Source organism: Botryllus schlosseri, chromosome 6 (assembly GCF_051294905.1).
Source record: "Botryllus schlosseri isolate E-star chromosome 6, Bs_hap1, whole genome shotgun sequence".
NCBI classification, from domain to species: Eukaryota; Metazoa; Chordata; class Ascidiacea; order Stolidobranchia; family Styelidae; genus Botryllus; species Botryllus schlosseri.
Window position 1 is genome coordinate 20,219,737 of NC_137241.1, and position 26,525 is coordinate 20,246,261.

At 40.7% G+C, this 26,525-nt stretch overlaps 2 protein-coding genes across 2 annotated transcripts in view; one reads left to right on the forward strand and one right to left on the reverse strand.

The window, feature by feature from the left end:
• The window catches only part of LOC145441433 (interleukin-1 receptor accessory protein-like 1), a 391,709-nt gene that overhangs the window by 71,172 nt on the left and 294,012 nt on the right, over positions 1–26,525 (forward strand). The gene's annotated exons all lie outside the window — the stretch shown is intronic.
• LOC145441429 (uncharacterized) overlaps positions 1–26,525 on the reverse strand; it is a 116,527-nt gene that overhangs the window by 44,173 nt on the left and 45,829 nt on the right. The window contains exons 3-13 of the mRNA XM_080319285.1: positions 24,336–24,416; positions 20,664–20,767; positions 19,214–19,385; positions 13,655–13,753; positions 13,466–13,596; positions 13,265–13,396; positions 12,205–12,315; positions 11,344–11,718; positions 5,873–5,989; positions 3,763–4,038; positions 2,827–3,114 (exon numbers count right to left, since the gene is read on the reverse strand). Coding sequence (XP_080175411.1) covers positions 2,827–3,114; positions 3,763–4,038; positions 5,873–5,989; positions 11,344–11,718; positions 12,205–12,315; positions 13,265–13,396; positions 13,466–13,596; positions 13,655–13,753; positions 19,214–19,385; positions 20,664–20,767; positions 24,336–24,416 — 1,886 coding nt within the window. The remainder of the gene's footprint in view (positions 1–2,826; positions 3,115–3,762; positions 4,039–5,872; positions 5,990–11,343; positions 11,719–12,204; positions 12,316–13,264; positions 13,397–13,465; positions 13,597–13,654; positions 13,754–19,213; positions 19,386–20,663; positions 20,768–24,335; positions 24,417–26,525) is intronic.

Genomic DNA, 26,525 nt, shown 5'->3' on the forward strand with positions numbered 1-26,525 from the left:
GACTCCCGACTCCGACTCCAGCATTATTACCAATTTTCTTCGAAAATTATATGCCACATTGTCGGTAGAATGACAATCATACAACCATTAAATTTATGCAAACATATGATTAACGGTGGCATGCTAAATTGTTTCATTGTGGCACAGCTCGAATTATCCGCTATGCAATTAACACGAAAGAAAGATTTGCTAAATATCCTTCCTTTTTCAGGTTTTTATAACATGGACTCTCTAATATCCTGAAATGTATGAATCATTCAAATATGGCAGATATCCAATCCTGCATAATAAAAATGTAGAGAAAAAATCCAAGTGTAGCTCCTGTGTATGAGTCAGCAACTAATAAAGAGATTGAGCTTACTAATTTTGTCATTGCACACTATCCTGATTACAAGCACACACACTTTTACTACTAATAGACATTGGTCATAAATGGAATTTAGTTAAGTAGTCAAAAACCATAGCCTATGTCAAGTCTACATGTAGTTAATCAAGTATTCAAGGATTGGGACTTGCAGTCTTTCTTAATCATTTGTTCGACCCAAACAGCTAAGCTACACTACAAATATTTTTAATTCTGTCCAGTGGGAAGCATCGTTCGGTCATATTTACATCATTTTTACAATTTTACAAAACCAGCCGATGCATTTGCTCCGTCACAGTAACATGGTATAATTCCAAAAATTGCATCAATTTTGACTGCATCGCGAAAACTCATCTTGCGATTTTCTTCCCCTCCGCAACTGAGTTGTAATTTGCAAGTAATGTCTAATTTTATCTATATCAGGGGTGGGCAACTTTTTCGGAGAAAGGGACACCTGAGATTTACGAACCATTGCGCGGGCAACTGGAATGTTGATAACCTCTTTTTGTCGTCGATAGGAGCGAACCGAATTTGGTTACATTGCTAACAGGACTTATATTAATACGCTCCAAATTGATAACAATATGTCATGCAACTGTGCAGTGCGCAATCAGGCCATGGTCGCGCGAAGCGCGAAATTTTTTTGCAAGATAACGACTGAATTAGGCCATATCAATAAATATGTCGCTAACATACATTGGGGGTCGCATCTGTATACTACTGGGCTCATTTAGCAAGGACAGGATTATTCGACGTTTAGACATAGCAAAATCGACGGTATCAGTGAACATGCCTCTATCATTTTCTGCAAATGTTTTGTCGACGATCACGCTGCGAGTGCACAAGCGAAGCCGCATCTTGGACGACACGTTATCTCCTAATTGCGAATAGTTAGACTCAATTCTGTGAATAATATGTATTTATAATTTTCAGAAGGGGGCTCAAATACTGAATGCAAGAAATCTAGTGACAATGAATCATGCGAAGTACCGAGAAAATTTCAAGTCAAATAAATCTGCTATGAAATATTCTACTTTATGGTCATATACGAAGATCTGGGATATATGTTGCTGGCCCCTGGATACGTCAATGCGTCAGAACTGTTGTTTTAGTCATCATCAAATTTTGTCATTTAGTCATCATTTAGTCATGCTAATCAAATTTTGGTTGGCCTTGCAATTGTACCTGATGCCATAAATAATTTCGAGAATTACCTCGCAGGCCACACCTAACCTTCTCCTGTGCCAAATGTGGCCTGCGTGCCACGGGCTGGTTGCCCCTGATCTGTATGGTTATTAATAACAGTGATCGGTGGTACATAAAAATTATATTGAAAGTTCTTTGAAAGCAAATGTTTTCATGATAGAGAAGTTGGAGTCGGAGTCGGAGTCGAAATCAGGGTCATTCTCACAAACTCCGACTCCGACTCCAGTCAGTATTTTCCCACCGACTCCGACTCCGACTCCGACTCCAGCTATTATAGTTTTCACGACTCCGACTCCGACTCCGACTCCATCAAGCGAAAATTACCCCGACTCCGACTCCGACTCCACCGACTCCGACTCCGACTCCACAGCCCTGCCACCGAGTACTGTATATTTTCCCATATTGGGCCCACCGACTGGAGAAGTTGCCCGCCCCTGCCTTGTACCAAGTCAGGTCTTTTAGGGAAGTGGCTCGGGTCGACTCATGACTCTAGTCACTCAACACATCTTTAACTACCTCTAAATTTGCATTGCATTTCGAATTGTTCCATAATACTGTGTCTTGTTTTTCTTTTCGTTCCCTCGTTAATTTTTTATTTTTTATTTATTAGTTATCGACTGTGAAAATTACTGCTTTCCTGGGTGGCTCGGATCTGAAGACTTTGTCATATCGAGCCTCCCGTCTACCTTGCATGTCGCATTTCACTGTTACATTTTTTAGTGTAATGTTGATATGTAATGTATGCGAATAAAGATTCTCTCTCTCCCTCTCTCTCCCCCTCTCTCTCTTTCTCTCTCTCTTGCTCTCTCTGTATACAAGACTTTAATATAATGCTTGCATTCAACACATCATAAGTTATAAATACAATCACATTATTTCCCATTGTTACTATTTTATTCACTGCCGCCAGCCATTGCAGACGAGGGGTGCGAGAATATATCATGACATCTTAACGGGTATGAACGCTGAAAAGTTTAAAATACCCCAGTTTTCGTCGTTAATTTCCCTTTCCCTTTCCTGATCTGTTCAACCCGGTCATGGTTAGTCGTGATTGAAACACTCAAATTAATGTTTCCTTAACAAACAGAACAGAGATGGTGAGATGAAAGAGCTAAGTAGATAAGTTAATATGTAAAAATACCAAATCAGTTGCAATTGCTTTCGTGATGAAAGATGCTGCGGGCCGCAAAATAAGCGCATGACGACTGTAGGCCGCGTGTGGAGAACCCCTCCTATAGAGTATATCTATTGCTTACTTGTCACATAAAACTGTTTTTCGTCGACCCTTTCCTCTCCGTCTATGACATTTGTGGCCCGGCACGAATATATTCCAGCATCCGACGTCGCTGCGTGGTCTACGACAAGTACTTGAGAGTCGTTGTAAGATAACTGATGTAGCATTCTAGTATTGTTACTCTCTAACACTTTCTTTCCAGCTTTGTACCACGAAAGGGTCGGTTTGGGAGTACCAGTCGCACTGCAGTAGATATATCTACCATATCCAATAGCAGCCGATTCCAAAGAAATGGAAACATGGGGCAAGTCTAAATAAAAACGTTGATGATACGATTCATTTGTTTTTCATACAGATGTGACCAAACTAGTCAGCGTTGGCACTTAAGTAGAAGTACTGCCCCATAATTTATAACATGTAAAAGTATTGTAGTGTCCAATACATGTCAACACTACTCAAAGTGGAAGTAGACAAGGAAAAGTCACAAAGGTACCTAAGTATAGGTAGTCGAAAAAAGTAGATTTGGCAGAAGCGACGCATACATTTCAGAGTTAGTTTGAGGTGACCACTTTCGAAAGCACAATATGTAGCCTATCTTGGTGACTATAATTCAAAATGACTAATTAAACTTCACATACATTCAGTTATCGTGATACATGGTCTATGTCATGCTACTCTTACCACAATTTCACTCACAAATGTGATGCATTGTAAACTCATCCTAATAATACCATATGTTTATACTTTTAAACTCGGTTTTGTTGTTACGCAATATCGGGCGCTGATTGACGATTGTGACACATCCGACATGGACTAAAGTACAGGTCATGTGGAAGTGATGCGGGAATTCAAGATAAGTAGATGCTTATAGCTAGTGTTGATCCCCGAGATTGGATTCATTTAAATGTAGCCTACACATTGGCTCTTATACAGATGTAGTCAGGGTCTCTGTACTCACCCAGCACGACGATATTAACGGTTGTACTTCGCGAAAATGCATTACTTGGAGGAAACAGGAAAAAAGTAACACGTGTCCCCAAATTAGGACTGGTGAATGGACCCACGAGAAATGAGTGTTGTCCGGATGGCACATTGCTAACTTGCGTCTCTCCGAGAATTGACGAGATTCGGACCATCAAACTTCCTACACGACTTATAATATCTAATGTGACATTGGCTCGTTGGTTTTTGTCGATCGTGATTTTGTTCAGACGTGGTGTGACCGCTAACAGATCTGCAAAATCGATTAACATGATACGCAAAGTTAATACAATGCACAACTGATTCGTTGAATAAATTGATGCCACATTAATATTTGCGAGTCAGACTTTGTGGATCGCTTGATTCTTCGTGTGGATATTTCGAACTACTGTCATCTCAATGATGAATATCATTTACTACGTGTTAGAGCAGGGGTGGGCAAACTTTTGAGCTCGCGGGCCGCATTCAATATCTGAATCCATTCGCGGGCCGCACTATATAAAATTGGGATTATAGACCAAAACCCAATATTGGTATTTCATTATATGGTGTGGACATAATGATAATATATATACTTATTTAAAGCAATCCAAACATTGCTTTGATGATATCGTATACACGCGTCAGAAACAGTCGCGATATTTCATAGACTGGTCGACCTCAATAACCAATATGTCAAAACTATAGAGATGAAAGTCGGTTGTCCCGATTCTTAGAACAGGATTGAAATTTAAATCTGTGATCAGCGATCCATTCATAGATTTACTAATTCCATTTCTGGATCAGTTCCAGGACACACAGCATAACCATGTTAGCTTCAAACACGCTTCCACTATGTGTAGATAAAATATAAATACCCAAATTCTGCGAATACAGAGAACGAATCTACCCAAGGCACGCGCAAATCGTTTTTCATAAGCACATCACTGAAATAATTAAAACTGGAGTGGCCAATCTGAAATCACACTTGTGATCCGAATTATGTTAATCTCGTTTAGGATTCCTGTGATGTTTGGCAGTTGAAACCTTTCAAACTGTGGGACCATGAGATCGGTATGTCGCGCCGGAAATTAAACATTAAAAATGAGGTAGGTAATTATTTACCTTAGAACATCATTGGTTTTCAAACTTCTCCCTTCACCCCCTTATGATGGTAAAAGAGTTCGCGCCCCTTATCGTCATATCACAAAACGCAACCAGGATGCTAGCAAACCTAACAAATAGTTTTATGGCATGGAAGGTTACGACTGTGGATGATATATTTCTAAACATGAAATTCAGACTAAAAACACAGAGCTGCATGTATGAATGGGGTGTATATTTCGCGAAGCGCGAAAACTTTTTTCAGTTGAGCTCAGCTTCGCGCTCATCTTCAGATCCTTCCCCCCAATGGGGGTGCGTCCCCAGTTTGAGAACCACTGCCTAAGAATTACCATGGTGAAATATACTAAGAAAAAATTTAATAAAGTCCCAGCAGTATTTCAATTTTTATTACGCATTTTAGCAATATTTTTAATAAGTTTCTTTAGACTCTCGCGGGCCGCACAGAACGGTGTGAAGGGCCGCATGCGGCCCGCAAGCCCTAGTTTGCCCACCCCTGTCTTAGAGCTAGAGCAGTGGTTCCCAACCTTTTTTTAGACACGCCCCCCTTTATGATAGCGAAAAATTTCGCGCCCTCCTTATCGCCATATCACAAAATCCAACCGGGATGCTAGCAACTCCGACAGATTTTTTGACGGCGTGGATGGTAATAACTGTTGATGAGAGAATTCAAAAATTAGAAATTCGGTGTATATATGGAGAATTACGCTTGAGTTGGAGGTGAATCGCGCAAAGCGCGAAATTTTTTCCAGTTGACCGCTTCTTCGCGCCCCCTTGCGAGCTTTCACGCCCCCCAAGGGCTGCGTGCCCCTAGGTTGGGAACCACTGGGCTAGAGGCAAGAACGAAAGAAACGACTGTGAATTGACTATGCTGGATTAATGATTTGAAATTTATATTTCGTAACCACCCATCGGAATACCTATGTATTTGAATGTTCTGGAAGTTGATATAGTAACTAGAACGAAACTTTATATCCGATACATACCTTCACTACAAGTGAAACCTTCGTATCCTGCGGGACATTCGCACTTATAGTGACAGCCAACGTCCTGGCATGTGCCGCCATTTTGGCATCGTTGAGTAGAGCACGATGATTTGTCAGCTATAAAATAATTAGAAAAAGCGAGATTTAGGCACGTTATATTAGTCTTCAAATGACAGTGAATAGCTTCTGGGAGAGAAGTCGCTGTGGGATTCAAGATGATACTCGAGAGCAGAAGTCACAAACATGCGGCCCGCGACAGCATTTTGTGCGGCCTGCGACGGCATTTTGGAAATTCAAGTATTCAACATTAATTCAAGTGCCTAATATCTTTTTTAGATATACGAACTTCAAGTGCACGCTAAACCTATTATAAAATCACTGAAATCTCAACAAACTTCACTATCACATCCATTTTAAAAGCTACCATGCGGTAGAAGATCATATAATACGTCACATTTCTAGTTCGTGATGATAATTCGTGTCTGAAAATTGTGATTTGATTTGGTGCGACCTTTTCGTAAAATCAATAGATTTCGGATTGACTGGGTGATCAAATATAGATGACTGGAGATGAGTCGGGTCAAACGTTAAAATCAGAGAAGGACTTGCCACTCGGATCGGTGACTTTGTAATCTTGCGGAACCAACAATCTATGAAACTGGCATGGGGAATAGGTATACATCAAAAGGTCGTAGCTTGCGTTGCGTGGGGTATATAGCTATCTAAGCAGGTCAGTATCGCAACCTTAGTATTCTCTGACCCCCGTGACGTATAGTTGGTTACATGCTTGGTGTTTTTTGTTCTCTTTATCTATGTTATTATGGCGAGTAAGCTAGTATAGTACGCTCTACAGCTGTAACACTAATCAATTCTTTGCCGATTGGATATTTTTATTTCAGGTTTTTTTAGCCAGGATCCGTAGACCCCATCGGGGTACGAAGCACCGCATCAGGGTGTACGAGATGCATTGTGGAATGAAACCTACATGCCGTGGAATATTTTCTTGGCCAATTTATTCAGCTGGAAAATAGTATATATTTATGTGACTGGGTTTTCTTATTTTAATATAGGTAAGCTACCATCAAAAATTGTGTTGAAAATGGACAAGGGCTATACGAGAAATCTTTTTGGGAGCACAAGCAGTACGACCGCTAAAAAGGTCAAGAAGCAATGATATTACTATGGCTTAATAATGATTATATTGAAGTTGTTATTGATATCTTCCAATAATAATTATAATCGAAGGCAAAATCTAAAGCTGATTTATTTTGACTTGGGCAATGACAGTAACAATAGCCGATAATTATCACGACTATATCAAGACCAGGATTAGGCTACACCACTCAAATGCTCTGATATCATATCAATCTTAAGTAGATTTTAAAATATTCTACATAAAATTGTGGCACGTCATAGTTCTACTAGTTGCAATATTATAACATTAAAGTTTTATATGTCATGATGCATCCTCTCGCATGATGTCTATAACTAATTAATTAAAAATTTATGCCCGGCACAAAAGCAATTTAATTCAAATATTTGAATATGTGTTGTTTTTTCGTGTCGAGCGTGAATAGTACAATAGTAAATTACATTTCCGCAATGTTTGTGGAATGCCTGTCTGCAAGGTCCCGTCAAATAGGATCTACTTGGAATTTACACCTTGAATACCCCTATTATTGATGCTGCGACCCGCGGCGTCATCAAAAACTAGAAAATTGACCCGCGAGCACATTTGAGCTTGAGACCTGTGCTCTAGAGCAGTGCTCTTCAACCTTTTTCGACGTGGTACACCCTTTTAACATTTGCTCAAAACTCGTACACCCCTGTTCATTAGGGGTCTTCAAAAAGGACTTTTTTTCTCAAATCGTACTGGCTACTTGATAAAATTGTTAGGTTACCTACCTTAAGTCTACACACCAAATTTGGTCTAATTCCAACCAGTAGCCGCATTGTTACGGGAGAAGAACGTTTCTATTTATTATATAAAAATAAATAACGAAACATTTCAAATTTTTCTGTTCACCCCATGAAAGTATTAGGTTGTCTATAAAAGCGATGTTCTTCAAATTTGGTTCAATTCCAACCAGTAGAAGCGCAGTTATTGCCGTCAAAAATTTGAATAAAATAGTATTTGGTCACAGAGTCTATTCGCAGCTAGTTGGGCCGCCCGCCACGCAAATTGGAATTTATTTCGTGTCAGCCCAAAAACAGCATGACATTACGAACGATAATCAACCTAAATGTAACAGTATTGGGAAGAGAGTAGGTAAAGCAACTGCTGCAGAAGCGGTAATTCAGATCAGCGATGACAGCAGGTGCACCAGCCTACTGCGTATCAGGCCTGCCCACACCACACACAGTCGATAGTAGCACATGGGCTGCAAGAGATGTCAGTAACCTCAGATCGTATGCCGCTATACACAGTCTATGGTCGCTAATTTGCATCACTAATAACAAAATACTAAATTGCAAATGTATGGCGAAATATTGGACATAAAATCGGCATTTTATAACGAAAGGGTTTCGATTTCAACATGGAAGCTGTTTCGACCCTGGCTGGCTACGTCACTTCATTTATGTGCATTGCGGTACCGATTTAAGAAGTCTGAGCTATCGCGGCGGTTTCCTCAAAAATCATTAAAAGACAAATGACTAGCTGAACACATGTTTGTTAACTGCAGCATACTTTCCAACACCAAACGGAACCATTGGTCTATTGCCGACGGTTAAATGAATAGGAGAAATATTTGCTGATGTCATCACAATCAAGCGGTGTACAATGTACAGTATTACACTTGAGATAACATCGTACCATATTGCTCATTAACCTGTGCGTCAACCTGTACTGACCCATAAACCTGTCTTTGTGATAGCTAGCCATCAGTGTTGGGATGACTCGAGTCATGACTTGACTCGAGTCAGACTCGAGTCACTTTTTGGTATGACTTTACTTGACTCGAGTCACTTTGCTAAAATTATTTCAATCAATCAATCATTTTATTTGTCACACCAGTGAAAATCCGGTACGGACCAGGATGACGACGACAGGCCGCAAGGCCTTAGTACACAGTCGCCACCTGTAGGAGTATACACATTTCAATCCAATCAATGCCACATAACAAATGACAATAAACATACAAACTACAAAAAAAGCCGAAAATTCTTTTTTAACAAGGATACACAAGCTATAAATATTACAGTTTCGTGACTGCAGTGTAGAAATGAGTCAATAGAGTAGCTTGTACGGTACTTTTCAACAACAGGACAGTAATTGAAAAATCGGCATTTAATCAATTATACTTATCTAATATATATTTTCGATAATGTTTGTTAAATAGATGATCGGGCAAATCTCTGATTTGACTTGACTTGACTCGGCGTATCAGAAATGTAGATTGACTCGTGACTCGGAGCAAAATTCACGAGTCAATTTCAAGTCATCATCATCAAGTAATCGGTGTCGATAAAAATCACTGTATCTTACATATGTTCGGATTGTTCGCGGAACGCTTGTGTAACCCGTGAGAGCGACCAATCATTCAATGATCATGGGTTTTACTGAGCCTCCATTGTTCTCTCAAAAATATGTTGATCGCAAACGAAGTGATCGAAGCTGACAGCATACGCTGTCGTAAACTATAGTATAGTAAAGTAATTTAATAGCAAAATGTATATTTCTGTTCTGTGTTCTTAGCTTAACCAAACCTCTTGTTTTATTGAAATTGAATTCGCAAATAGTTTATATAGTCTTCAACCATTGGCGCAGGCTCGAATTGTATCATAGCAATTGCACAAAACGGTAACGTATGGCATCTTATCAATTCGTTTCTCTATTCTTGATTTTGGCTTGTAACTACTGAGGCTGTGCAATAACTTTCGTAGTATATATGTTCTACTTATATGCGAGCAATACAGCGCCTTACTTGCGCGTATATTTAACTCTATATTCGTTCATCGGTTCAAAATCAATGACCACTCAATCTTTATTTCAGACAGGTAGCAAAATACAATGACGTAATCACGCCTCATACCTCGAAAAGGCAATTTGACTTGAATTGTGACTTGACTCGTGACTTGACTTGAGTTGACTCGACTTGACTCAAGTCACCTCTGAAAATCCACTAACTTTACTTGACTCGAGTCATTCTCGAAAATCGATAGACTTGACTTGACTCGAGTCAAAATGTGCAATGACTCGAATTGACTCGTGACTCGAAGGTAGTGACTTGATCCCAACACTGCTAGCCATCGGCTCATGGTAATTCGGATCTGGTACACCCCTGTACACCCCATCCGAGTGGTACACCCTTTGCAAATTCTGGTACACCCTAGGGTGTACGACAACCCCGGTTGAAGAGCACTGCTCTAGAAGGTGCTGAGAGAGCAATGATCCATGATTTTCGTCACAATACCAGCATAAGACACGATAAAACGAGAGAATCGCGAACGTTGGCGACAAAGCGATGCACCCTGTGTACATAATTCATGCCGTCGTCGACGCACCAATGCAGTATTCAATAAAATAATATTATATTGGCTATATATCAGACCTACAGCCATTCGGTTGCTTAGGCAGCGACGGCGTATAAAGCACGGATACTATTCATTCGGTACATTTTTTGCATCGATCGCCTTGCACATTAAGTCGCATATATAGGCCTATGTCATGGTAACAGGCGAAGGAAGCATATGTCGTCGCAGTGGAATCAGAGTGACTTATGTCCAGTTTTCAAATTTTGAAGATCCATTTTCATAACTTGAAAAAAATCAAGTTTTGGAAACATTTTCAATTTTCTTCGGCCATATCTTGGCAATGGTTATGTCTGTTTCATTAATTCAAAGTTAATCAGGGCCAATATATGGCTGAAAGAAGATGAAAACTTTACGCAAAGTCAATTTTCTTAAAATCTGTTTGTTGTTTTGGGGTATTCATGGTGTTTGTCGACTACTATGGTCATGTACACCAGGCCGATCTTCTTCATTATTCTCCGTAACTGCCGACTTATAGCACGGCCCACCTATAGGCTTTTGTAAGACACCGCTTACGCAGATGAGGTGGCGAGGAGGAGCCTAGGTAAACCTCCAACACTTAGGTATCGGAATTCTGAAGTCGACCTCGGTCGGACTCGAACCCGTAGGTGCTGCAGCCGCGAATTATACCACTGCGCTATTTCGCCACCCCTCAAAATGTGTAAAATGGACATAAGTCACTCTGATTCCATTGCGACGATGTAGGCTACATAGGACGAGGTAAAAAATTGGAATATTGCGAGTCGTATAAACATGCTTCGGGCAAGCAAAATATTCGTTTGGTTAAACCGCAGATTTCAGTGGGAAATTACAAGTCACCGAACTCTTAAATCGGCGAATCGAAGTCAGAATTATTGTTAGACGCTCAACATCCTGGATATTTTGGGAAATTGAGAAACAAAAATACAACACGTTGACTCTGAAGCATAATTTCTAACCTGATTTTTCACAGACGAAACCGAGACTGGACCCGCAGTCATTAGTAGATATTGTCAAAGATTCTCCAACACTGCCAGAGGCACACTCGTGATCTGCGGGTGGATTGCTTCCGCCAGGAAATCTCATGCGAGTTCCATCAAGCCACACCCATCCATTGCTAGTTTTGGTCCCTCCGACCCATATCTCTCCCGAGTTTGCACTGCCGGCAAAACTTTCCTTGATCCAGTTTGAAATGAAGTCGCGGTTATTCTGATCAGATAATATCGCGAATGTGCTGTCAATCGCGCTGCAATTGCTCATTGCTTGACGATGACTGGTCGGGCGTTGAAGGTAGATGTGATACGAACAATCGCCGGAGTTTTTGAAGACTCGTTCTGTGTCCGAAATGCACCAAAATATACAGATAGAGTTCTTTATTAATATACTTGAGTTGATGATAGAGTACAGCGTTTTCTTAGAACGTGCAGTGAAATAATTACAAATTTCATCATTTAGACTCACGGACATCTGATCAAACACCACGTATTGGATCCAATACGACATTAATTACTTTACAGGATTCATTTAATATAGTGATTCATATATTCAGTCAGGAATTTAACGTTTCGAGGCTAGAATTTCTCTGCCGGCTTTAAATTGGGATCGCAGTCAATATTACAGCGACACTCCACATATTTATAGGAACTATTTTAAACGGGCTGTGTGGTGCGAAGTGAAATTTTATCACTTAAGCCTGGACGATTAAAAAACATAATCAAGCGATAACGACAATATTCCGCGTCATATACGCTTAAAGCCTTAACATAACGATTCAATTTGGTGGATTGTGTGACATCATGTTTTAGGCTATATCAACTTACCTTCACAAGTTTGTCCCTGAAATTCTGGTGAACAACTGCACAAAAAGTATGGAGGGTCATGTTGTCCGGCGCAAGTACCAAGGTTTTGGCAGGGATTTGGAGAACATGGATCTTTGAAAAAATATTTTCTCAACTTGACACCACATGGGTAAAACGTCATCAAAAGTATTAACTACTAAATATCTTGATCATGCACTGAATTCTAGTCGGCGACATCGAACACGTTGTCTAGTCATCAATGTACGCGTGTATTGTATGGGATATTGAGTATTGCGGTTGCAACCCATTAGTTGTATAATTATTTTGCAGCTGTCGTAAAAGTGCAGATAAATCAGCCTGCAAGGGGTTGATAATGTTACCAACGCTTCATATGACAACCAGCGTTCATTTCAGTGACACATGCATAATTAGGGTTGGGTTACAAATGAATATATCTGAATCCGTGAATACTGCTTTCTAATATCAGATCATGTGATATTACCAAGCCAATCAATATAATGTTGAGTCGTGTCAATTCAAAAGTTGGTTTCAGGGGCCAGCTCCACCCGAAACGGCAATGACAATCATTTAATGTATAATTATATTTCTGCGAAAAATTCTCGAGGCGACCGATTTTCTGCATAGCTAATTATTTCATTTGTGTGCTTTGGAGTCGACTTTTATCAAAATCACCGAATATATTCGGGATTATTTCAATCTGAATATTATTCAGTTGTATAATGTAGTCCTGTGCCTATATAAAGACCTCTTCAAGTCCAGTAGCAACTGAATTAAGACGCCACCCAATAGTGTCACGTGTTCCCCTGTGCTCTCTTTGAATTTTGTCTTAAGCTGCAATCAACTGCGCGTCTATACGTGCTATGTAACGACCAATGTGTCATCTAAGCCTCGCACTGCTTACAAAGTCACCGCGCATAGAAAAATCTGTGCCGCACACAAAAAAGCCGAGGCCATGACCTTTTTTGTCGATACGCAATATTGTCCAAGCGACCGCGCAGTGAGTTGGCGAGTGCGCGCAGACTAGTGAAAAATGATAGGAAACATTAATAACGGCACTAACCAATTTCACACATTCGTCCGATTAGATAGTCATTGCAACTGCAGTTGAAACGCATCCCCTGAAGAATGGGTGTTGCGCCACATTGTCCTCTGTTGGAACAGAGATCTGAGGAACATCGGTTGTTGTAGATTTCTGTAATATATTATTTTGCGGCAATAAGTTGTCTTCAGCTATTTGTGCAAACACATATATGGGGCATACCTTTCTGACATGATGCTTTTGCCTGGGCTTCACACGTCACATCGAGCCATTCCCATCTATACTGCACAGCTTTGAGTAAGCAGTTTTCTTGTCTACCGCCATTTGGTTCGTTCATCCACGTCCATTTCTTCCTGCAAACGATGAAGTTCATCAGTCGAATTGAAAAAGTAATCTGAAAAAGCTACCAACCAATTGCTGTGTCCGCTAAAGGTAGTTCCGTCCGTCCAGACCCACGTCCCCTCGTTTGTGATGTCGTTTCCGCCAGTATAGATGCTAGAAGTTTCAAACCTGTGACATGAGTCATCAGTATCCGTAGTTACGGTCATCGCATTGAAAGCGCGTGAGCGTCGAAACAAGCAGCCTCATAGAGACAAGTGAAGCGAATACGCATAATTTATATATAATGAAAATACAGTAGTATGTAAATGAGGGTAGGCTACTTTCTGACTATCAATAATGCTGTGTGGGTGGCATGTTGAGGAAAGAAACATTATTAGTTTGCTTGTGTATTACGGTGTTCTCCAGGAGGATTGATCCCGATTCCAGCCAGAAGGTATATCCAAGCAATTATAGCAGACTTCGTCAGTGTACGACCCGCGACGCGATTCTGACTGAGCAGTCTAGTTTATTTATTTACGCAACGTACGTGTATGAGAAATCCGAGTACAAAATAAAGCCAATATATGCAAGCATGCCGGCGTAACAATTGAAGTTAAAAGTTACTGTGTGCATGTCCATGTTCCAGTTCAAACCTTAGTTGTTGCCATTGTTACATCACGAATTAAAAAGTATGTGCTTCAAACCGTTACGTCATACCTTTCCATATCTCAAATCGTAGAATAATACAATCAGTGCACGTGAGTAGCGGTCATCCTAACCAAAAAACGATGCTATATCAAGACAGTGTTGGGATAAAGTCACTACCTTCGAGTCACGAGTCATTTCGAGTCATTGCACATTTTGACTCGAGTCAAGTCAAGTCAATCGATTTTCGAAGGTGACTGGAGTCAAGTCAAGTCACTTCATTTTAAGAGGAGACTCGAGTCAAGTCAAGTCACTCTATTTTTGGAGGTGACTTGAGTCGAGTCGAGTCCAGTCAAGTCAAGTCACGAGTCAAGTCACAATTCAAGTCAAGTTGCCTTATCGAAGTATGAGGTATGATTACGTCATTGCATTTTGCTAGCTGTCTGGCTTGCAGATTGGCGAGTGGTCATTGATTTTGAACCGATGACCGAATATACTGTAACATAACACGCAATAAGGCGATATATCGTTCACATATACGTAGCACTGCTCAACTACGTAAGTAATGGCATAACCTCAGTTTACAGTTACCAGCCAAAATAGAGAATGGAGAAACGAATTGATAAGATGCAATGCATTACCCATTTACAAATTGATAATATACAATTCGAGCCTGCGCCAATGGTTGAGGAATATATAAGCTATATTCGAAATCAATTTCGATTGGTTAAGGTAAGGACAGAGAACAGAAATAGACACTTTGCTATATTACTTCACTATACTAGTTTAGGACAACGTAAGATGTAAGCTTCGATCACTTCGTTTGCGGTCAATTTATTTGTGAGAGGAGAATTTTAGCAAAGTGACTCGAGTCAAGTCAAGTCATACGAAAAAGGTGACTCGAGTCTGACTCGGGTTATCCCAACACTGTATCAAAAAATGAAAGGTGCGACTGAATGCCGATATTTCATCAAGATCCAGAGCCCTAAACATTTGTTTACTGAAGTCACCCGTGAACCGATCGTTTTAGTTTCTGATGAGCACCGAGTTGGTCTCCGCGAAATACATACACTCGGCCGATGCGGAACTGGTTAGCCAAGCTAACAAATCAGAAAGGCTGTTTTACCAAGCCACAGAAGACACATCCACGTACCAGCCTGTCATAACAATGTAATATACACTGCTTTCAATTTAGAAATAAAACTGTGTGCCGAACAAAATATAGTCAAAACTTTGGTCTTGGCCCGCCCACGATTGTCTGTTTCACATTTGGCCTACAGGGAAAAATAATTGCCCATCTCTGGATTTGAGGTATAAATAGCGCGCCTGGATGCACCATAATGTCCTATACGGTGTCGACACAAGCAAATCTCACGGCTCAGTGTAATTGATTCACGTCACAATTTCCATTTGGCTACAGGCAATTTGACGGTCATTTTTGACCAGCTTGCCGAGGATTACATTTGGTAAAACGGGTATCAATCGAAGGCTGACTCAGCACTGATTACGAAAATATAAATTTTATTCCGCTCGCGGCCCTGGAGCCCCACAATCAGCCTCTAACTTTTCATTGTTTTGGAGAATGGCATTGTGACGCAACAATGCTGTCTGGCGAAACGAGAGAGCAGCTCAAGAGCAAAAGAGCGGCTGCGCAGCGAGAGCGGGAGAGCTCAGCTGGCGTGTTTCGAAGTGCAATCGCGTCGCGCTGTTTATGCTTTCTATAGACCAGTGGTTCCCAACCGGTGGGAATTTGATGGTTTCTGGTGGGGCATAGCCGCAGTTGTTGGATCACTGGGACCGAAAATACTTGAAAAATTCTCCATGATAATTCCATGATTACAGTCCGTGAATTTGTCTACAATTACATGCTGACAGAATCTTTCCTCGCATGCAATAAAATTTGACCTGCGTGAGTTATGGCGTCTGTGACGAATGATTTACGTTTTAGGGGGCGTAAAGTAAATTTGGATCGACATTTGCATTTTTCTATATCACCTTTCAGACTAACAAACCCGCCATACTTTTTGATGTGAAGTATAGGGCTTGTATCAGGCTATATAATGACACATATTTTTTGAATCAATACCATCCTCGAGTGGACTATTTTCAAGTCAATTACAATATTTATGGGTTGGGGGACCTATGATACCATAGCCAAATCAAGCAAAATAGATGAACCAACTATCACTGAACAACAGAAACTCGCCTACATATATATGGGCTGTAACTCATAGTCACCTGTGGTGTTTTATCGTTATTTCGAGGTATTTGAAAGTCAAAATGTCGATTTGCGGGTAATATGTATGTGACATTAGTTTTGAAAGTTTAGGCGTAAATCAAAACATGATTTTAGGGCAACATATGAGTTGATATAATCTATATTATTCTTGAAGGTCGCGACGAAACATTCTTCATTGGCTTGTTGTAGCTTAGCTTATAGTACACAACAAAACAAGTCAACAAATTTGAGTTTTTGAGCGTATGTCTCATAGGTCCCATGGTCGTGTGCCATTGGACCCACCGGGTGGGGACCGATGACACGTTCGAGCAACAAATTTTAAACGTTCATAAATATTTTTTGAAAAGGCGGATATTCATGTAAATGTCCGCGATAGGTAGAGCTTGTATCGAAGTGTTGAGACAGCAAAAGATCTACTATTCTCGGCTGAAGATTTGAGGGCCAGAGATCAATTTGCAATTTTGATCCATCGGTACCACATCTCCCCTACTCCGTATCATAGCCAGAGCCCCACGGGGGCCTGGTTGTCTATCCAACAATTCGCTGCTAAAGAGATTCGGTGTCCTAAATATATGCGGAAACTAGAAATTGCCAATTTTATGTATCAATTACACTGTGGTATTTGCCCCGAATATTTCAATGACTTTTTCACCTCGGAATCAAAAGCGCACAAGTAGGCCTACAACACACGCGCGTCCACGTCGTCCAAATATCACATGATCGACCGAAAAGATCATCGCTCCATCAAATATGCCGGACCTGATGTGTAGGACAGTATCACGCCGGCTATCCGACAGTCGACGAGCATGTCCACATTCAAGTCGAAATACAAGCGATTACTATTAAATGAATACTATAGTGCATCCTCAAGATTATATCGGACCACGACTGACCTATCGATCTCGCTTTCCATGACATGCCACCCCATTGTTGTCGCTTGCTTCATTGTTGTCACTTGCTTTTTTCTATACTATCTTCTTTACTTTTGATTCAGGGTGCATGCCTCCTCTTTACATCGCCTAGGCCAAGGTAGGTGTATGATTCCATAGACTAGGCTACTCCAAGTTGTTTCGGCACCTTCCTATCTTTTCATTGTATCGCAGTTTTGTGGTGTATTGAACTGATAAAATTGCTAATAAACCAATGATGATGATGATTACCGTTACCAGTTAATTGCTCCGGAATGGATGTATCGAAAAGTATTTGTTCACAAAAACTCATTATTGAACTCTGGATAACAGATGATGGCGTTACAAACACATGCATCACGCCCAATATGACGTGGTAGGCTATAACGCTTTCGCTAAATTTGAGAGTTACCGGTATCAGTTCACAATAAGTTTTATGTTGAAGTTATAGGCGATTGTCTTGCGTACTGGTGCGGTTTTCCAATAGCAAGTACCTATGCTAAACTTCTGGCCAAATGTTATGGAGGGGCATTTTTAAAGGGTATTCAAGAGTTTGGGGTAGTGGGGAATGAAGACTCGGAATAAATCTGAAGTGGGGAATGAAGCCAAAAATGTTGGAAACCACGGCTACAGACGCTTCGGTAGAAGCGAGCACACATTACCAGCCTTTCCTTGACTTGTGAGGGTAGAACTGGGTCCACAGAATGCACTAGGGCTTTACGAATTATCGCGCATTGTCCTTCAACTTATAGAGATCAGTCTAAGTAGCTGTCTTCATTAGATATGTCCGATTATTATGATATCGATTGCCCTAACTCGCTTGCTGTGCAGGAGTCCAGAGACACGTTGCGCTGTTGATATTATCTATGGTCGCATTGGTCAAGTGTGGGCACACATTACCAGCCTTTCCTTGGCCTGTAAGGGTAGGACTTGATCCGCGAATGCAGCAGGTAAAATGTTGATTGAGGTTTACAGTAGGGGTGTCGAACTAAACTGGGATCGCGGTCCGGATTCAATCGATTATCAGATAGCTTGCGGCCGGACCAATCAAACTATTCCAAAATGTTACCACCAAATCCTTACCTTTGTTTTTTACTGGAATGCTCTATTACCAAGCCTAGGCCTATATAGCGCTTGTCAGGAATATAGGAGATTTAACCGAACAGTGACGTTCACGTTGGAATTTGGTTTATCATTTTTCAATCACCATTCGGATTTATCTGATTGCCAGAGACCTTTTGCGTCAGAAGCAATACAGAGGTATCATTGCCGCGACGCCAGCTGAGCTCTCCCACTCTCGCTGCGCAGCCGCTCTTTTGCTCTTGAGCTACTCTCTCGTTTCGCCAGACAGCATTGTTGCGTCCCAATCCCAATCTCCATAACAATGAAAAAATCGAGGCTGATTGAGGGGGTTCCAGGGCCTCGAGCGGAATAAAATTTATATTTTCGTAATCAGTGCAGAGTCAGCTTTCGATTGATACCCGTTTTACCAAATTTATTGCACGGCAAGCCGGTCAAAGATGACCGTCAAATTGCTTGTAGCCAAATGGAAATTGTGACGTGAATCAATTTCACTGAGCCGTGAGATTTGCTTGTGTCGACACCATATAGGACGCTATAGTTGCACGTGCAAACTTAGTATATTCTATGTTCTCGACTGAACACATTAAATTTTATTATACACGTCGACCCATAGTCCGGTGTATATTGTTTCCATATCAACGGTCTGATATCCGTTAGCCATATGGATTGCAATCACGCTCGTCACATGCTCTTGGAGTCAACACGGCTGCATGGATTTTTGTCTCGTTCGCAAACACCAAACCACTATCCTGTCTATGCACACAGCCAGCGAACCTTCGGGTCAATTCGGCGCTGAGTGCGTCGTCGATCTCCATGCTTTTCATATCAGCCAAATGTGCGACCTCGTCCCACGCCGAGCACAATGACTTAGCTGCTTCGAAACCAGCAACGGTATTCGGTGAAACCCGATATTCAAATCCACGGAAGAAAAATGTCGTAGTGATCGCTATTAGAACAGAAGAAAAAGTTCAGACTAATTTTAATGGATCAATAACTGCAAAACGTGAGATTGGGGCAGCAAGATAGGGGCGTCAAAGTTCGGACTCCTACTTGATCGGCATACATGTGTAACCTTTGATGATTTTCATTAAATTTAGTCATCCCAAATAGCAAATCCGGAAAAGATATCCTAACTCAAATGCCGACGGATTATGACGACTTCAAGCTACCCATGAGAAATCCTATGATCCATCAATCTTACGTATAAGTTGATGGTGGAAATATTTATAAGATATACAATACATGATAGATATGTAATATATATGTATATCAAATTCAGGGAATACTTGGCACTGTAGCTATCACAGCGATTCAAGTAGGCCTATACTCGTCAATTGTAATGACTAAGGCAAGTTTTTGCAACTTTTTATTACAGCTTACGTCAGCTTTCTAGATACTTAGAATATATGTACTATTGTACTATGATGTTTCAAGCTGTTTGTAGGAATTTTATAGTGCAACCATTTGCAACTTTTTTCTATTTTTCATTCAAATTGTAACTGCATCTTTTATCTAATATTGTGCAAACTGTAATGGAGTGATGTAAAAAACACGCCCTATAAACTATTTGCAATGGTTCTATTCTCCTTGATTTGCATAAAAAAGCGCTGCATCTTAATGTTATCTATGACGCAATAGCTTGCAAGGTAGAAGTTCAACTACCCCAGCAACGCACGACAATGCCTGAACAATACGTCAATCGATCGCTTTATTAATTTTTCCCTTTAAATTTAATGTAGTAACATTTTCACTGGGTTTCGACAGTTTCGACAGTCTCTTCCGACCTCGGTTCCTCGTAATGCAGCATCGAAAGTATGTAGCTCAATGTCAGGCATTGTATATTAATGGAAACGGTAATAGCTCTGTTAAGCATATTACTGGGACCGTATAGCATCGTCACAAAGCGCTACGCAATAAAGTCATGATCAGGAAACACAAAACGGTATGTACGTGTATAACGTGCATAATCTTCCTTTTGGATATTATGACGTCATAATAGGTGATTCTGTAGTACTTGACTTGACTCGAAGCTTATCGACACAGAATGGAATCATCCAGGTACTCAGTCTTGTCCACTGCCCATTTCCAATGGGTACCTATAGGGCTCGTTATACTAATCGTCCCGGTGGAAGGTTTACCACCATAGTTAGCCAGCCAGTAGCCTGGATAACGCATTTTAAATTATACATTGAAAATACCAATCGATACCTCATAGCGAACTCACCAGCTTGACAAACAAAATATAATTTGGAATCGCACAGTCCTGGTATTAAAGTTCTGTCAGTGTTCAAAACAAGACATCGATCTGCCGTGTATGCAGGAGAGTCACTAAAAAATATTACGGCATATCAAATTTTATATAGATCAACTAATATTAGAAAGCAGAAACCTCATTGAAGTTTGGTACCTTAAATAATTATAAATAAGCTAATGCCGCGGACGCAGCAGTATGTTCTTATCTCGGCGCAATTGTGCCGGTCTGTTTCAAATCATGTATGCTTCCATGCTGCATTATTCATATTTTGGAAATCGGTTTCATCAATCCATTGATATCGAGCCGTACATTCGACGATGACACAGAGTTATCTGATCGAATTTATTCAGGTATTTTGACGGACAAGCCTGTAATGTAGCCGTTGGACGAAAGGCGAACAGAATAAGTTGAACTGCCGGATCTAATACCGTGAGCTTTACCTTCTCGTCAGCCTTTTCAATCGCGATACTTATACTTGGGTTATCATACGTCCTCCTTGAGCAGGATTTGTCCCTTTTTTCAGGTTTTTCAAAATGTCCCCGAGAACGCCTAAATGCCCTCCTTTTTTGCAAATCGTCCTCCTTTACGGCTTTTACAGTTAAGTAATGGACAGGTTCAAATGAAAATCGGCATAAATGTCAGGAAATAGGTAATATGGAAGTTCAAGCGGGCCATTCGGTAGTCGAACGAAAGTGGCGACCTTTTTTTGGTCAACACCACTGAATTATAGTAAAAAGTCGTTAAATTGGAAGTTGAATGAGAGTATGGCGACCTACTCTAGTCAACTAAACCAAATTTCCAGTAAATATTGCTAAATCGGTTTCGATTAAGTAGCTCTTACGATTTGTCAAAAGTGTCCTCCTTCCCCGATGCCGAAATATGATAACGCTACCTTATACGACGTAGGCTACGTCTTGAGAAACCCAAGGCCAAGTGCGACCCGCGAAGCTATCCTGCGAAAGGTTGCTTGGAATTCAAAACATAAAACTTGCTTTTTGAATGACTAAAACCATAGCCTGTATCAACTCAACCGGAAATTCGTTTACTTGAAAGCCTGTTCATTAATATGCCACGATTACGGTGCCTACTTACCTCGCATGCGTGGCAAATTATGAGTAGCAATGTGGCAAATTATGGTATATGTCCTGCTGTAGTGACCATATTTGGCTCCATCTGCCCATGTGGGCAGAAAAATATGGCGCACACTACGAATCCCACATATTAGTACTACCAATACGTCGCAGATGTTAAATTGTGACGTAACAGTTGATTGACATGTATGGCTCTTTGGAGTCACAATTGAAAATATTGGGCTAATATGGCTCTTCGGTCGAAAAAGGTTCCCGACCACTGATGTATTCGGGGTCTGAGTATTGCTACGCTGATATTGCGCGGAGTGTAAAATAGGTTTCTATACTTGCAACTGATAATACCCCATTAACAAGTTATAGAGCAGTACCCAACACCAAGTACCCGCAGTTGAAATGCAATAAATGTCAACCAAATATGTTATAATTAAGTGAAAATTGCAATATGAAAAAGGTTCACAGTGCAGAACCTATCAAGGTTCGCTTGTGAACCAGAACCTCTAAATTTCCGAGGTTCACACACAGAACGCGAACGTCAACCTCACGTTCACGCCATCCCAAAAATTTACGCTAACAACCCATAATTATGTAGGTTGTTTAGTTTGATAATCGAGCAATAGTCAGCTAATGTATATAAGCTCCAATCTACTCCGGTATCTTAACCCCCCCCCCCAATTATCTTCAGATGTTGGGTGATATTTCTTCTTGCCCATCTCTGAATATGTCAAGGTTTGCAGGGAAATTAATAAGATATTTTAGCTTTTTTAAATGTCTGCTGTCCGACAGAAACATATGGCAGTGGCACATGTGTATCAGATATACATTAGGGTTGTTCAAAAATAACTTTTTTTCCAAATCTCACTTGCCTAGTGACTAAATCGTCAGGTTGTCCAAGAAAACGATGCACGCCAAATTTGACTCAATTCTAACCAGTAAAGGCCGTGCAATCTTGAATTGAAATTTTTACTTTATTATTATAAATTTAAAAAAAAATTCTCAAATTTTTCTGTCAACCCCTTGAAATTGTTGAGCTGTCTTCAAAGACGATGCAAAACAAATTTGAGTCAATTCCGACTAGTAGAAGCGGAAATATTTGAGTTTTTCGTTGATAATCCCCGGATCAAGGATAATCCGAGAATGATCAACGAAAAAATCGAATACTTCCGCTTCAACAATTTCATGGGGTTGACAGTAAAATTTGAGAATTTTTTTTTTAATTTTTAATAATAAATTAAAAATTTCAATTCAAGATTGCACGGCCTATACTGGTTGGAGTTGAGTCAAATTTGGCGTGCATCGTTTTCTTGGACAACCTGACGATTTAGTCACTAGGCGAGTGAGATTTGGAAAAAAAATATTTTTGAACAACCCTAATATAGCCTACATATGTGCATCCTCATTGTCTATGGAAACCCAATATTTTAAACCTGACATATGATCCAATCGTGTTCGTGATATTGCAACAATTCAATGTTTCTGTATTATTCTCTGAGTGTGCAATTGTTTCTGCACCTAAGAAGTTGCCATTATGGAGAATGCTATACTTAATGAGCCTTTTTGAGCTACCTATAGGCATTTGCCGTTCACTTGAGTTGTAAATCGGGATTTCTGACTCCTCCAGCAATCCATCGTAACAGTGTCATGCCATTGCCAGTATCACGACAATACACAAAGCTACCGAAAGTAGGCTTACGAAGAAAACGCTGTTTCTCCTGGTCGAAAGTGAGATAGCTTCTTTACCTTGCCAAGCAATCTATTCTCACTTTGTGAGGATGTTAAAGGTTCGGAAGAGTTCTAGTCCAAGTCCCAAAGCGTATTTGAGACCAATAACTTGTGTTGATGAACTACTGTACGTTCTGAATCATCTTCGACTTCGAAATCTTCGTCATTAGTTACCTATCTCTAAGATCTCCATCTTGATCCACATTATCAAGCGTATAGGAGTTTCAAGTTACACTGGATAAGTTGAATGGGGCATCGGACCTATAGCTGATAGTAAATGTAATGCTTATTTTCTTGCCATATCCTCCAGTTTTGCATCAAATATGTGTGTGAAATATCCTCGGATGATTGCATCGGCCTAGGTCGATACCAGCACTTTTTTTCTTAATAATTCAATTGAGACCTTGCTTATACCACTTATTATATGATAAAAGTTTGGATTTCTATATGGTATGAAAAAGTAATATGGCTAAATTCGAGAATATTTGCATATTTTTGACATAGGACGTAGAGCAAAAACTTGACGTGATAGAAGAAAACCAGCGGCATTTTTTAAATCAGCACACCAAAATTACCCTACATTAAGTGCAAATTCAAAGTCAACAAATTTTTCGTTCAATATTGCTGCCCAGTGTTATTTGAAATATTCTCTCGTTTTTTTTTCCAGAGATGTCAATAAATAGGGCAACAGAACTTCTCAAAATCTACGAAAACCGTCATATTTCCGTTTAATTGCATAGTGGTAACACAAAAAGTCATCTATTGTGTCACAACAATATAATCAGATTGTGTTGCGGTGTGTGGCGATCAACTTATATCTAGCTTTACCCACGTCGTAATCGGTGTGTTGTCAGTCCAACGCCATGCTGACTCTGAAGTATATCCTCCAACCCAGAACAGTCTGCTATAAGACCTGGAACCAAAATTATTGGCTTATTTTCAATAAGGTGAGATGAATGACAGAGACGACAAGAATGGCGATATTTGATCTTGTACTTAGGGTTGCATTTAGAACAGTGGTTCTTAACCTTTTTTCCTCCAGCGCCCCCTTTTAAAGATTATCGTGCTCCAGCGCCCCCCAACCTCATAATGTAAGGAATGTAATAAGGACAATGAGTGACAGGGAGGACCGTAACAGCACTTCGTCAACCCCCCTAAAAACGATTGCCTTGCGCACCCATAGCGTGATAAACCAAACTTCTGAGGGCCTCGCCCCCAAGAACCCCATAGCGTGATTTCGATGGACAGCAAAGTTTGTGTGGCCTGGTCGCCCTAGGTGCCAAAATTCTCTATAATGCATGAATGAATAGGGGGCAATTACATATATATGTCGCTATAAACTTTTTATCCTCTCAGCCCACGTAATCAGATTTACCAGTAGCGCTGAGTGAGCTGTTGTATTGGAAAATAAAAGGCACGTAATTGATAATTAAACATATTCGGGCGTGCCCGTAGGTACAATCAATTCATTACCAGGGCCGTAACAGCACTTCGTCAGCCCCCCCCCAAAAAAAAACGTTGGTCTTGGGCCCCCCATAGGGTGATAAACCAAACTTCCGGGTGGCTGCGCCCCAAGACCCCCCTTTGGCTATCCGCTATTTGCAGATACTGGTCATCTACATTGGGTGTCCATTAACTGCGCCAGCTATTCTCGCCTAGACGTGCGAAGCGCGAAAAATTTCACTAATTATTGATTGAATTGGTCAATATGATCGAGTATTGCATATATATTGATATCAATTTTTTTCCTCTCTCTGCTCACGTAAACAGATTTACCGGTAGAACTGAGTGATGTGTGATTGAAACGGTAGGACCCCTCAATAATGATTATGCATCTTCGGGCGTATGCCCGTTGGCAGGAACGAAACGACACTTCGTCAGGCCGCCCGAAGAAAATTGGGTCTTGGGCTCCCATAGGGAGATAAACCGACCGCCGCCCATCACGTTGTTCGCTTTTGCCACGAAATCAGCTGTACTGTTTAGCGAGCCAGTGCGAAGCGCGAAAATTTTCGATAAATCATGATAAAATCGGCCAATAAGATCGGGAATTGCATACATATTGCTATCACTTTCTTGTCATCTCTGCTCAGGTTACCAGATTTACCGGTAGAGCTGAGTGAGGTGCAATGTTTCCTCTAAGCTGCGCACGTGCGCAGTGCTGACACGGTCTCTGTACACAGAAAATCTACGTTGCGCACAACAAATCCGAAGTTATGACCTTTTTTCAGTCGTTACGCACTGTTGTCCAAGGGTCTGCGCAGTGAGTTGGTGAGTGTGCGCAGACTCGTCAAAACGTAGAGGGAACATTGTGAGGTGTCTTGGAAATTGTAGGGCCCGTAACTAATAGTTATACAAAAAAATTAATGACTTCGTTGCATGATGTTATTTCGTGACCTCCTGTCTGCTATATCAAAAAATATAGAATCGCCCAGCAGGGATATCGGCATATCGCCCAACAAGGATATCTAATTCTATATATCCATGTCGCCCAATCGTACTAAACTAAAAGACGCACACAATTTCAAATTGGTATTATTTCACCGGCATATAATTTTTCCCAGCCAGCTGGAATTCGTCTTCTGAGGTTCAGATTTCCAAGACAGGAACATTCCTTGCCAGTCATTTAGGCGCCCATGGACTATTAAACCTATATGTCTTTTGTAGGCTATATATAACGAAGTTTTCGGTGTTAATTCGCTCTGAATACTCATTAAGCATATGCCCTACTACCACATCATCTACTGCGAAGCCATTTTTCTCCAGCGCTCCCATATCGCCCCCCTGAGCCCAGCGCCCCCCATATCGCCCCCTGAGCGTTTCCACCCCCTTCCGCCCCCACTGATTTAGAACAAGGCGTGTTTTGAAGAAATTTGTTCAAAACATGATTTAAATCCAGTTTTAAAAATGAGCCATTTGAGATATAGTATTTTCAAGTTGTATAATTGCGTCATGTTTATCTAGATTCTTTGGAAAAAAACATGGACGACTTGCATTAGACAAAATCGACGTATACACGAAGTGG